At 42.3% G+C, this 12,405-nt stretch overlaps 1 protein-coding gene across 1 annotated transcript; it reads right to left on the bottom strand.

Moving 5' to 3' along the window:
* Positions 1-1,658: 1,658 nt before the first annotated feature.
* On the bottom strand, positions 1,659-5,812 carry LOC8025763. Its single transcript, XM_029979813.4, has 3 exons — positions 5,703-5,812; positions 4,241-4,342; positions 1,659-2,302 (listed from the first exon to the last, which is right to left on the bottom strand). Exons 2-3 carry the CDS (start codon positions 4,320-4,322, stop codon positions 1,755-1,757), a joined length of 630 nt encoding a protein of 209 aa, XP_029835673.2. The 5' UTR covers positions 4,323-4,342; positions 5,703-5,812; the 3' UTR covers positions 1,659-1,754.
* Between the last annotated feature and the right edge of the window lie 6,593 nt (positions 5,813-12,405).

The following is a 12,405-nucleotide window of genomic DNA, read 5'->3' as shown; positions in this document are numbered from 1 at the left end:
AATCATCAATATGTTTCAATTGAGGTTCTGACGTATTCTGCTAAAATACATGAGAAACTCAATTGAAACCCATTGATAGTTCTTGTAAGTGCGTATCTCGTGATTCCAACCTCGAGGGTTGCGAAGCGTTATCGGCTACGAGAGCGGTGCTCCACTACAGATAAATTGCCCGCGCCGAAGTATGCGTGAGGCTTTCTGGATCTGGGCGTCGGCGATAACAGATAATAAATGACTACCTGCTGTTAAACCACCTTTTTTTTATATCCGAGGCGGGTAAAAGCGAGGGAAGTCTTACGAGGTGGAATAAATAAAATAAAATGAAATATATTACTTTCGTTACGGTTATGGTGATCGACAAGCATTATAACTCCTAAAAGAATTTAAAATCGTGTTACGGTTAAGGTTCGAGTTCGTCCTTGCTTTGTGTTCCACCCTCCGCAAGTAATACGTTTTTATCCATACACCGAGATGCGCTTCTTTATCTTTTGCCTCTCCTGTGTAGCAAACACAGGTTAAAGTTATCCTCCCTTTCACATGGTGTCAGCTTGGATGTACAACGCAATTGTAGATTTATAAATATGTATAAACCAAGCACAAACCTCACCGGAATCATCGAAATCCAACGCACCTTTATGAACCGTTTTTTATGAAGTTTATTGTGGCACGTTTTGGCATCAATACTTTCACTAAGCAAACAAACGGAGCGGCTGCAGGAGAATGGACTACCACCAGCCCCGATTCTCGAGCTCAACTGAATGTATGTTTGATTTCACGCTGTATCTTCTTCTTCAGTGAATATCGCCATTCCCGCATAGCCCCTTCTTTGGAGCTGGAGTCGCCTCAACGCACGGTCTTAACACTGTTGCTCGTGGTCGAGGAGCAGGTTTCTATGGCTTACACGAAAGTATATTCAGGCGGCTGATTGGGAGTGCGTGTCCCGACGCACGCCAGCTTGCGTCGGAGACAACGGGCACCTTCGACGCGTAAGAAAACGTAGTTGTAGTTGTGGAGACCCTGTTATAAGAAGACAGGTTTGTTCTGGCGTGCTCGCGTTTACGCGTGGGTGTAGCATGAATGTAAAAAGGGCGAGCTCTGTCCTGCACGTAGCACGCACCAGCTGATGGCCTTGGAGGGTTAGATGCGGCAGGAGCGATCAGTTCGGTGACAATGAGTGGTGGCGGACTGTAAAACAAACTACGTAAACCTGCGCCCGCGGTCACAGGCCATTTTGTAAATTTGGAAAACGATAATTACATTTTTCTAAATGTGTATTTGCCCATTTGATGACCGTGGTACCAATTAAGTCCGGCCTTTCTTTTACTCAGACAATGTCTCTTGCTTCACTAAAAGCAGAAAATATGTTACTGATTTTGTGCAGTATTTCGAACAACAATGTTCTCCAAATAATCCACACATTCCTCGTCGTAGTGTATCAGATATTTAGTATTGTATATTAACTCACTGCGACAAAATCTTGTAGCAAAAAAATCAATTTATTTTGACAAAAAAACCAGTGTTTCAATAAACATATTTTGACACGTGCTGCATAGCCGGGTATAAAACTTCTAATATATGACGCCTTTATCCACGCGCCAACAATTACAAAAGAAATTACCCCTTATGAGAGAACAGCCTTGAATACAACATAGGAATCTCTGTTTCGCGAGAGTACGTACAACTTTCCAAACTTCCACTAATCTTAGAATTTGCAACATATATCTATATTTCTCCTCTCGGTGGCTTACAATGAGAACCTACTGCATCTGAGCCAGGGTATCCATAAGAGCTCTCTTTACGAACTCTGGCATGACCATCACCCAGTAGTACCTGAAAGGTCCCGGGAATAAGTTAACAGCCATACTAACGATTGCGGCCGGTAACATCCCTGCACCAAAGAAATGCACTAAGATCCCTTCCAGTAATAAAGGCGTCACTCTCGATACCATCAATGCTGTACCTTGGTCTGTCTCCCTGACAAGAAATACAACTTCTAGGCCCACCATCGGGCTCACCGTGGAAATACGGCCTTGGTCTCCAGAGCAGACCTTCCAGGGATAGGAAATCTCAAGGACATCGGAACGAAGGTTTGCAATAATTCGCCTCTCGTCTTTTGTGCAGAAGACTTGGTATTTACTGGACGGTTCAAGTCGATTCAGGTGGGTGATGGTAGCGTTGCCTATGGTAATCAGATCGTTTCCAATCTTGGTACCGCCAAATTGAGTATCGCTGTAAGTTTTCGGAAGAAGGCTGAAAAGCTGGTTTAGCTTCAACTCCAAGTTTCGGTCCAGGGTGTCGCAGTCACCTGCAATCCAAATATAAGAATGAAGTCTGCTTTCTCTGATTCAGAGGTGTTAGAGGTATTATTGATTTTAGCAGATTAAGCAAATATCGGAAGTTAAATTTTTAGGAATTTAAGATAAAAACAGTAAAAACAATTCGCCCGTTCCCGCGCTCTCGCGACACGGGCAGCGGTAACACAGTATGTATTGTTGGTTACCTTACAGTAATGTTTCACGGATGAACGTGGTTCGCATTCTGTGCCTCGAAACAGCGAACGTCATCGTGCGTGGCATGTGTGAAAAGGAAGCTCTGCAAAAACCAGCGATCGACAGGGTGTGGAGTGCAAAGTTTACGTCACTTCCGGTCGCATGCCCCAGTTTTGACCATGCTATTTCGTGCCTCGTTGCTTATTTTTTTTTTATCGCGTATTTTTCTTACCGTTTGCTTTTTGCTCACTACCTTATCGTGCTTGTGCCTTGAGAAAACATTTCGAGCTCGCTTTTCTCTCTTGGGCTTCCAGCGCCAGTTCGTTCGCCACCGGATTCACAACCGCAAGTAGTCGGGTTCAAAACCAAACACTTCCACGCATTTTGATACTGGTTACTTTTGTATGTCACTACTGGGCGTTACAATTATCTGCGTTACAAGAATCAGCGTTACTTGAAACTAACATTCCAAAGCACGTTTTAAATTAAACAATTCGGTTTTTGAGAGTTTATGATTCAACACGCTCTAATATTCCGCGATCACGTTTGTTTTCATTTTTTTATTATTTCTGCAGCTGCCAAACATAAGTAAACCTAGTTATAAATTTGTAAATAAATATTCTACATACATAACTACTCTCAATAATCTCTTTCAGACAAAATCGTGACCTGTTCTGCCCTTCGAAATTCGAAGCTGTCAATATCCAGCCCCGAATGATCACCTACCGTACAAAGTTTCTTCAAAATACTTTTTTTTTTTTTCTAATTGCACATAATTACACTATTTCTATACGTATCGTGCCTGGAAGAACCCCACTGCTCTCCTTCACTAGAACGGTATTCGAGTAATTTCGCCAAGATATGAGCCTTCAAAAATATCTAGGCCTTATTGTAGACATCGAGGCATTTTATATATAGCACTTTATCCAGAATTTCACTCACTCTCTACGTTGAGCCAATCTAGTACATTGTTCCCAGTGAAACATAATTTACTTCGAAATAATTCAATTTGTGTGCCACGTACTGTCGCGTGCATGACCGAGGTGGAACGCTTCTCCTCACCTCTAGAGGATTCGAGTTCCACTTTTACGCTGAGGGTAAAAGATAAGGAGGCCAGTATGATCTTGCCAGGTCAGTCTCGCCCTAGTTCTCTTCCGAGCATTCTATGCCTAATACGCGAGGTACCGATTGCAGTTGATAAGACGAGCGCTGACGCCGCTTTCTCGACGCGCGTTCTTTCTTTTGTTTCTGGCACAAGTTTGCCGATTAAACCTTCATTTTTGGTATGCGCTCGTCGAGCATTTTCCATCCGCTACCATATTTCCAGCTCACGTTGCTAGAGGCACGAATGTTTCGCTTTGATCTGCCTTGCTGTAATTCCAGCAGGTGATCCTTAATACCCAGGGTTCTGCTGTAAACTGCACTAATACTGTTTTAGTGAATATGCGTTTCACAAATTTTCCGTGGCGTCTGCATTTCCGACACTAAAATAATTAAGTATGATTGTCGGCATCAATGTTTAGTCCCCAGATTATTATGCCATTCAGCTCCTACTTCTCTCCAAGCCAAAATGGTAAACAATTGAAGACCCTACGTAGTTCTTAGAAGTTTTCCTGCAGGGTCCTACTCAAAGTAGTAGTCATTTCTTTTGATTGTGGTACCAACTCGTAAATTCTCAAGCGACGATTCTAGCGTTCAATGCAATAAAGACAAAAACAAATTAAAACGCTAGACATGGAAGCGTTTGTACATACCTCTGGAACTGTCAATGATGTTTCCAAGTATCACATACGGAAGTACTAAGAGTACCACAGATGAGGCAGCAATAGGAGACATGATGTTGTAAATACTTCGACCTGTAAGATAAATACAAGTGCTCGAATTTAGTGTGGCGTTCATGCTTCTATTAGCTGGAAACATGAGTACATGGTTATGTTTTCATTCTATCTGATATATAATGTTCGAAACTGGTTCAATTGCGAGAGAATATTTAATTCATATAAAACAAAGACATAATAATTAATCTTTTCCGAATATTTAAAGCGGATTATGTTTTTTCTGTAATTTTCTGAAGTGTGAAACGGTTTTATCATAAGGGGGAACCAATGTAAGGTCCATTGGGAATAAATAATGGTGTTTTTTTCCTCATCTTTTAACCAGTATAAAAATGAATAGTTGGAACAAAGAAACTATTGTAGTAGTAAGCTAGCAAGGAGGACCTGAACAACAACCTCTTCAAAGTGACAGAGCAGTGGCTGGCACATCTTTCCTTGTCTCATCTTATTATCAAACAAACAATATATCGGATGTTTCAGCGAAGACTGACAAAAATTCCTAAAATGTGTATATTCTAGGTAAAATATGTTTGTTTCGGGTATGCGTTATTCGTAGCGGTCGACGTCAGAAAACGTGCGATACTTACTTATTATAGCTAGTTAAGCAGAAATTACAAATTAACTTTTTAATTAGAAACATTTGACATATGGTTTTGATTAGAAACTTGATGAGCGTCATCGAAAACCACTAAATTAGGAATTTTCAGAATGTCTTTTAGCACGTGTGAAGCGTAGTAGTGCGCTATAGTTACCACTTGTGGAGAATGTAGACGACTGGGACTCTGAGAGGATACGGAAAAATTGCACGGGCGCCTTTTCGCAGCAGCCGCCAGCCTTGTATCTGCTCCACCAGTAGTAACTTTAGAGCACTACTACACTTCTCCCTGCTCAAATTCTTCCTTCAAATTACTCATTTAGTGATTTTCGATGACGCTCAACAAGTTCCTAATTGAACCTATATGTCTATTTTCACTAATTGAAAAATTAATTAGTCATTAGCGAACAAATTAGTACGTATCGTAAATTTTTTGACGTCCGGCTACACGAATATTACGGTCCTAAGAAAATTAATATTTTATCTCCAATACACTAATTTTAGGAAATTTTGTAAGTTTTCGCTGAAACAGCCGGTACAAAAGAACTTAAACATTTCCATTAAATTTACGAATACATACCACGAATTCGAAACTTTTTAACAAAAATCGTAAGACGCTCTTCATATCTGACCAAAAACATTATTCAGAAACGCCCTTCCCAAAAGAGGAAGCAAGCACAAAATAGGATAACCTCCAATTACCTTGATTAGAACAACGTATTCAAGTACTTGAACTTAGAAACAAAAACATACTGTATTGGGCCACTACTACGTGAACATTCTCACCTGATCAAGCTGGAACAATCTTGATCTTGATTGCAGCAAATCGCAGCAACTTGAGAAATTGCCAGAAGACGCGCCGCCTCGAGCTGTTTTTATAGTAAACGCCGCAAAGGGAAATACCCGAAAGAGTATTGTTTTTTTTTTTATCACCATCCTTAGGCCCCTTCTGGTAATCTTATATTACAGCCCTCGCATCCTATTCCGTACGGCAGCATATCTGCCACCGCATGTACTGCTGACAAGTAATTGTTTTGACGATATTCTTGTGCCGGAAATTAACATCCGTTCTCAAAAAGTAATTGCAACCAGGCTCACTGAGATATGAAAGTTGGACATAGCGCGATGCTGGTAACACCTAGAAGCAATCGAGGATATTTATTGTTTTATTTTTGTAAGTAGCAATACATCCTCAAACGTGTCGTGCTGTGGGCATGGCTCATTAGTGACTTCTACTTGAGTGGTGAAGTTTGATGACCTCCAATGTCTTATATAAGTAAAGTATAAAATCAACGACGATTTTGTGTTTGCGTCAATTCTCTTGCTTGGTGTACTACAATGTTTCTAGCCCGAAACTTTATATTTGAGCCTGCTTTTGCGAGTTTTACTGAAGGTCGCATCAAAGGGAATTTAATTCTGTCACAGAGGCTGATATTCAGACGCTTCCGAGTGTTGGAGGCAGTCATGTTTTGAAACATCATTGCTTTGTCCCTGTTTCTATTTCTTTGTGGTTGTTTACCCTTGCCTTGAAGTTTCATAAGTATGCCCATGCATCAGCTAGCCTCCGCCATTACCCTTCTTTCGCTGGAGTCTACTTTCGCAATTGAGTCCACCAGACTAATGGCTTCAATGAGCTTTCGCAAGTTTAGATTAGGTCGTTTTATTTTATTTTATTGGATGTGTGAGTTTTTTAATTGTTTTACAATGTGACACTACGCATCTTTCGATTTATTAGAAATTTTGTATTTCCGCTTTCGTTTATGATGCGGCTAGGTCAAACGAGAATTGTCCTTCCCTGGTCAAATGAGGGTTATCCTTCTGGCTGGCGGACATCGCGCGTTTTTTTTTTTTTCTTTTGGTATCGACAGATTTCCAGAAGGAACATTGACAATGAATAACTCCAACTGCGTGCTCAATCCAGGATTTTTGAAAACTGGGCTGGCCTTCAACATTGATCGCCTTCATGCCTGCAATATAAACATTTGCCTAAATATGTCTTTTTTGAGAAAGGAGTTAGTGAATTTTCGTTAATTAGTCATCTTTTAGTTGCATTCTTTCTTGACCATAATAAACGCCTGGCCTTATAACTCCAATACCGCATTTATGCAGCTTTTAGGAACTTTTTTTTCTTAATTTATATTTGATGAAAAACGCTTGTATACTTGTGTGGACGCCTCGCGCGTCGTACGCTGCCAGATAGTCCTCCCCTCGCCTCGGTTGCAAGGGGCGCCACCAGATGGTTCCTTGAAATGCGACAAATGGCAGCCCTGTCGCGGGCCTGGCTTCCCATACTTCACTACGAGAGACATGCTTGTTTTTAAAGTCGCTTTCCGGAAACGCCACGTCACGTAGAACTACACTTGCACTACGCGTCTTGATTAGGCACTACTTCGTTACTGACCCTATACTTTTGTGCCTCAAAGGCACAAAAATATACGGATACATAAGGGTTTTATGTATACGTCGAAGCGGAGAGATCGCTGGCGCGCTGTTCAAGCCAGCGTCCATCAAGTTCAAAGCAGACGCTCCGAGCACTCACCCATTAAGTGTCATAAAAAAGTCGATCGCGTCACGGCGTTCGCCGTGCCGTGTTGTGTATTTTCACATATATACAGATATTTATAGACCGTGGGCTCCGCCATGGCCTCCTCTACACTCGAAAAGCTTGGCAGTTCGACGGCGGAGCCATGGAGTGTCCGGTCGCAGATTTGGAGCGCGAGGATCTGGTAGCACAGAGCACTTCTCGGGGAAGCTGGTCGTCAGCGCACAGCTTTTGCAGCGGCGAGGACCAGAAACATGGTGTTCGAACCAGGCGAGAAGAGAAACGGTGGCCCGAGGAACGCGAGGAACATGAGTGGAGATTCCATCGCTCGGGAGATGTGTGTTTTGGGGTCCCGTCACAGCGGGGCGCCCGTCACCTTGCTCTCCTCTCATCCGTTGTTCTGCCGCTCTATCTTTTCAATTTCGGTGGCCGTGTCTCGTGGCAAACTGCCAGGGTTTGTCAGTATAGAGGTGGCTATAGTTTATTTATTTATTTATTTCATATACCTTCAAGGCCAAAGGCATTAGAGAGGGGAGTGGGTACAATATATAAGTCTAAATTTTTAAAAAAATGCAGGGATTCTTAGGACAGTAAATTGACTCCTAGTGATACAATATTAGCTATGGTGTTCTTGAACTGCTGGGGATCTTTGATTGTTGCTGTTGGGGCTGGAAGGATACCACTCCACTGATGTACGAGGAAAGAATGACTGAAAAGAAGCATTAGTTCTACACGATGGAATCCCGACTTTATGAACATGATCTAATCTAGATGCCCAACGCTGGCGTGACACCCCGCGTTGACCTTCCCCGTGTCACACCGGAATTTCAGAAGTACTGCTCTGCTATCTTGCAACTGTTGTTGGTTATGGTCACTGACGGCCTAAGAAACGTAAGGCGTGGTTAATGAGGCTCACACTTCCTGCTTTGTGATTGGTCCTCCACCGTTATTATCGGTTTATGCCGCAATCTCATTGGTCGCTGAGCGATACTAAGCTCCGTACTCGCCTCGCCCTACTTCATTTTCTAAACGGTCAGTGACTATACACCTTTTTCATCTCAGTAATTACCTGACCTATGGTTAGGGTGCGCTGACGTACCCGCCGCCATTGGGTGGCTTTAATTCGGTGTGGTTTCGATTTCACGCACTCGGGGCTGTGTTGGTGTATTATGTTTCTTGCGCTACCTTTTGTGACACAAATGTGTTAGTTGTTTCACACAACCAATGAAGCAATGGAACTCAGCCACTCGGAGAACTACGTAGTAATTTTGAACCGAAATCGAGGACTTTTGTTACAAACACTTCATCATGAATCTGGTCATGTTGATCGTTGATTTCGGGTAGGTTCTTCGTTAATTTCGGCCATAATCCAAAAGCAGGTCGGCAATCTGATGAACAATGTGCTTAATGGCGAGGAACAGAAGAACTCGCAAGTTTACTGCTTAAAGTATTATTTTCGCGGACACCAACTTTTTGATAATTTAGACGGCTTGAAACGAATCCCATAATGACGCAGAAAATAAATAGAAGTCATATTGTCTCGATTTTTTTTAAGAATTGAAATACTCGAAATATTTCGATATTGCATAATAGGCCGAGGAGGTAATCGGCCCTTTTATCGGCCCTTGTAAATTATTAACTGCATTTCACAACGAGCCTTAAGTATGAAGTACATAATTTGTTCCACGTATGTAATTGCTCCAAGATGTAAGTGGGCAGGTCCGTCAAGTGACGTCTGACATTTATCTTCTATGAAAACTACCAAACGTAATTAAACGGCGCAGAGGAAGTAACCTCAAGCAACTGCCAGGGACCACTTCCTGGACCTGTGTGGACGAATCTGTATTTATTTCGACTGATTCGCTTTGTACATTTCGGCATAATTAGTCACTAAAAGTAAATCCCTAGCCGGCATCGACCACTGTGCTGCAAAAAGCTGACTTCCCATGGAGAAAACTTCTTTTCCACTTTTTTTTTTTGCGTTGTATTTTTTTTGGTTCTTAGGCAAACCCAATTTGTCTGCGGAAGTCTTTCACCCGGGAAGTTGCGACCTTTGCGATCAAATTTACTACTTTATTACTTTTCAATACCCAAGTAAATAATTAAAGCGCCTCAATGATTGTACAGATACAACCTAGCAAAGAACGCACTTTTGTTTTATATAAATAAACCAATCTAGCGTATATTTTTGTCGAAAGAGCGATGACTATCTAACGCATTTAGTGGTAATATTAGAAACAGACAAATCACCTGATGTTCAGGTTACCATTATTCCGAGCATCAGATGAAATACAAGTTAAACATTCGTCGCCTACCTTATATATCCTATATACATAAACAAAATCCACTGTTTTAGATTTCTTAGGAAGACAAAGCACGATGCTTTCAGGAAGCACACACAGTGGCTTCATTCGATGATTATTCCTGATCAAACCTTGTGGCATTTTCCCTTGCTGCTACCCGTCTCGGGGAATGACACAGCACACCGGTTCAACAACACGTAAACATTTAATGACCGCCATCGCCTGCGCCGCGATCCCAACAGCCCCTGCGCATCCGCAGCGACGGCCTTTTATCAGCGGCGGAGCGCCGCTCGCGTGGCCAGTTGCCCTTGGCCCCCTCGTGGTCAAGATGACCACTCGTGATTGTCGAAGGGGCAGCCTGGGCCAACCGCCTCGATTGCCCAGGTTTCCCACAACCTCGGTTTTCGTTAGTAATTTGGCCTTTGAACCCTTCTGCTGCCCTAGAGTCGCCTAGATACTAACTCTGCGTCAGTACTGATTCATGTGCCCCTAACCTTTTCACACGTGTCCGGGCTGCAAACACTGGAAATAGGATCGTTATATTAACTGCATAGGCTATGCACATAATAATGGAATGCAGTTAGGTAGGAAACATAAGCATCAGACGACGCTTTACAGATTAAGGAAAAAAAAACTCGATGAAACGTGATGATAAACACGAATACAACGGCTTCGCCAAGGCGCAAAGAGGAGAGCGGTGTGACGAGTTGAAGACACCTTTTGTCGCCCGCGTCACGTGATTCCAAGATGGCGCCGCCCATGTGACGGAGGATGAAAAGGTTTATAGATCCTCCGTAAGCACCCTTCCCATGAAAATTGAGATGGCCTAGTGTTTCTGTTTAAAACAAAATGGGCACTATGAACTATCGCCAGAAAAAGCAGTCGTCTTTATTTATAAGATCTTTCTATAACGATTTGCGTTTGTGTTGATAAGAATTGACAGCAATAATCATACTTGCAATATAACTATAGGTAGTACAAAAACGGGGTTTTACTTTCTTTGAAATCACCTCACGTGAGCCTTTAGAGGGACACTGGTTATTTATCCTTGCCAAGGTTTGTATTCGTACATGATATCAGACGTGTACGTAATCCGTTACAAGTAACGAAATTACTTGTAATCTCTTACATTTATCACTAATTTTGTAACGGAATAATTACATAATTTCTAGAGTAATTTTAAAGTAATTCCCTTACATTTTTGACGTAACGGATTCCTTGTAATCCGTTACATTTTTTTGGCAGAACCGACCCCCTTTTGTAAATAAAGTTTTTTTTTTCCATTTTTGTAAAGTCGAGCGAGTGACACTGTCACGTGAATTGACCAGCGTAAAGGGAGGCTTGGCACTCTTCAGTTCCGCAACGTCTTTGTTTGTAACATCAAGCCCCTGAATCTATTTTTTTAGACCCTAACAACAATGTAAAAAAGTCCCAAATGCACATTTCTACAACAGAAAAAAGGGGGGGGGGGGGGGGGGGGCAAGTAATTTCTGCTTTTTTTAGTCCCTTTGTTTTTTCTTTGTGATCGAAGACGGGTAGAGGAGGACACCAAGTGATTGTGCGCCTCTTCGAGAAGGTCGAGGCGATAAGTGCACTGAAAAGAATTAACAATGCCCTTCTCGGTTATAGTGACTACGACCATTTTCATAATGTCACAACACGAGACAACGCTCTGTCTACCCTACGCTTTTTGTGAGTCAGCTTTTTGCGAGCACTTAGAAAATGGTAATAGTCTTCCTTTCTCCTTCTACCTGTTTTTACCTTAGCAGTACGAATCTTATCTCACGCAGATATTTTTACAAATAAAACATAATGGTGCCCTAGCAAAAATAACGGTTTGAAATCAGTCCGGAAAGTGAAATCCGGACTAAGATCAAACCGGAGTCACACCGGAGAGGCGAATTCCGGTTCGCTCATACCGTGATTTTCCTAATCCGGTTCAAAGTCCAATTGGAGGAATTCCGGATAGGCAAATTCCGGTTCGCTCTAACCGTGAATTTCCAAATCCGGTTCAAAGTCAAATTGGAGGAATTCCGGAGAGGCGAATTCCGGTTCGCTCATACCGTGATTTTCCTAATCCGGTTCAAAGTCCAATTGGAGGAATTCCGGACAGCAAATTCCGGTTCGCTCTAACCGTGAATTTCCTAATCCGGTTCAAAGTCAAATTGGAGGAATTCCGGACAGACAGATTCCAGTTCGCACAAACCGTGATTTTCCCAATCCGCTTCAAAGTCAAATTGGAGGAATTCCCGACAGTCAAATTCCGGTTCACAGAAACCGTGATTTTCCTAATTGGTTCGAGCAAACCGTGATTTTTGGAGTCCGGTTCAAAGTACAATTGAAGGAATTCCAGACACAAATATGCGGTTCGAACAAACCATTCCTTGTCAAATTCGGTTAAAAAACAAATTGGACAAAGTCTAGACTGAAAATATCCGCTTTGCACAAACCATACTTTGCCATATCTTGTTCCAAAGAAAATCGGATCAGCCGCCTGATGCCGAAGACTTTCAAGCGTATGGTTGAAATATCAAGTTGCAAACAATTCATCCCGATACCGTACGTACGGGCTGCTGCGTCGATCAAAGCTCAGACCGCAGAAGACAGCCAGCTGATATGCGGCGCCAAAAAGGCGACATCACGG

This window comes from Ixodes scapularis, unplaced genomic scaffold, assembly GCF_016920785.2.
Source record: "Ixodes scapularis isolate PalLabHiFi unplaced genomic scaffold, ASM1692078v2 PGA_scaffold10__122_contigs__length_95168666, whole genome shotgun sequence".
In the NCBI taxonomy this organism is placed as follows: domain Eukaryota; kingdom Metazoa; phylum Arthropoda; class Arachnida; order Ixodida; family Ixodidae; genus Ixodes; species Ixodes scapularis.
Note: the sequence above shows the minus strand (reverse complement) of the source record. Positions and strands in the feature narration are given on the sequence as shown.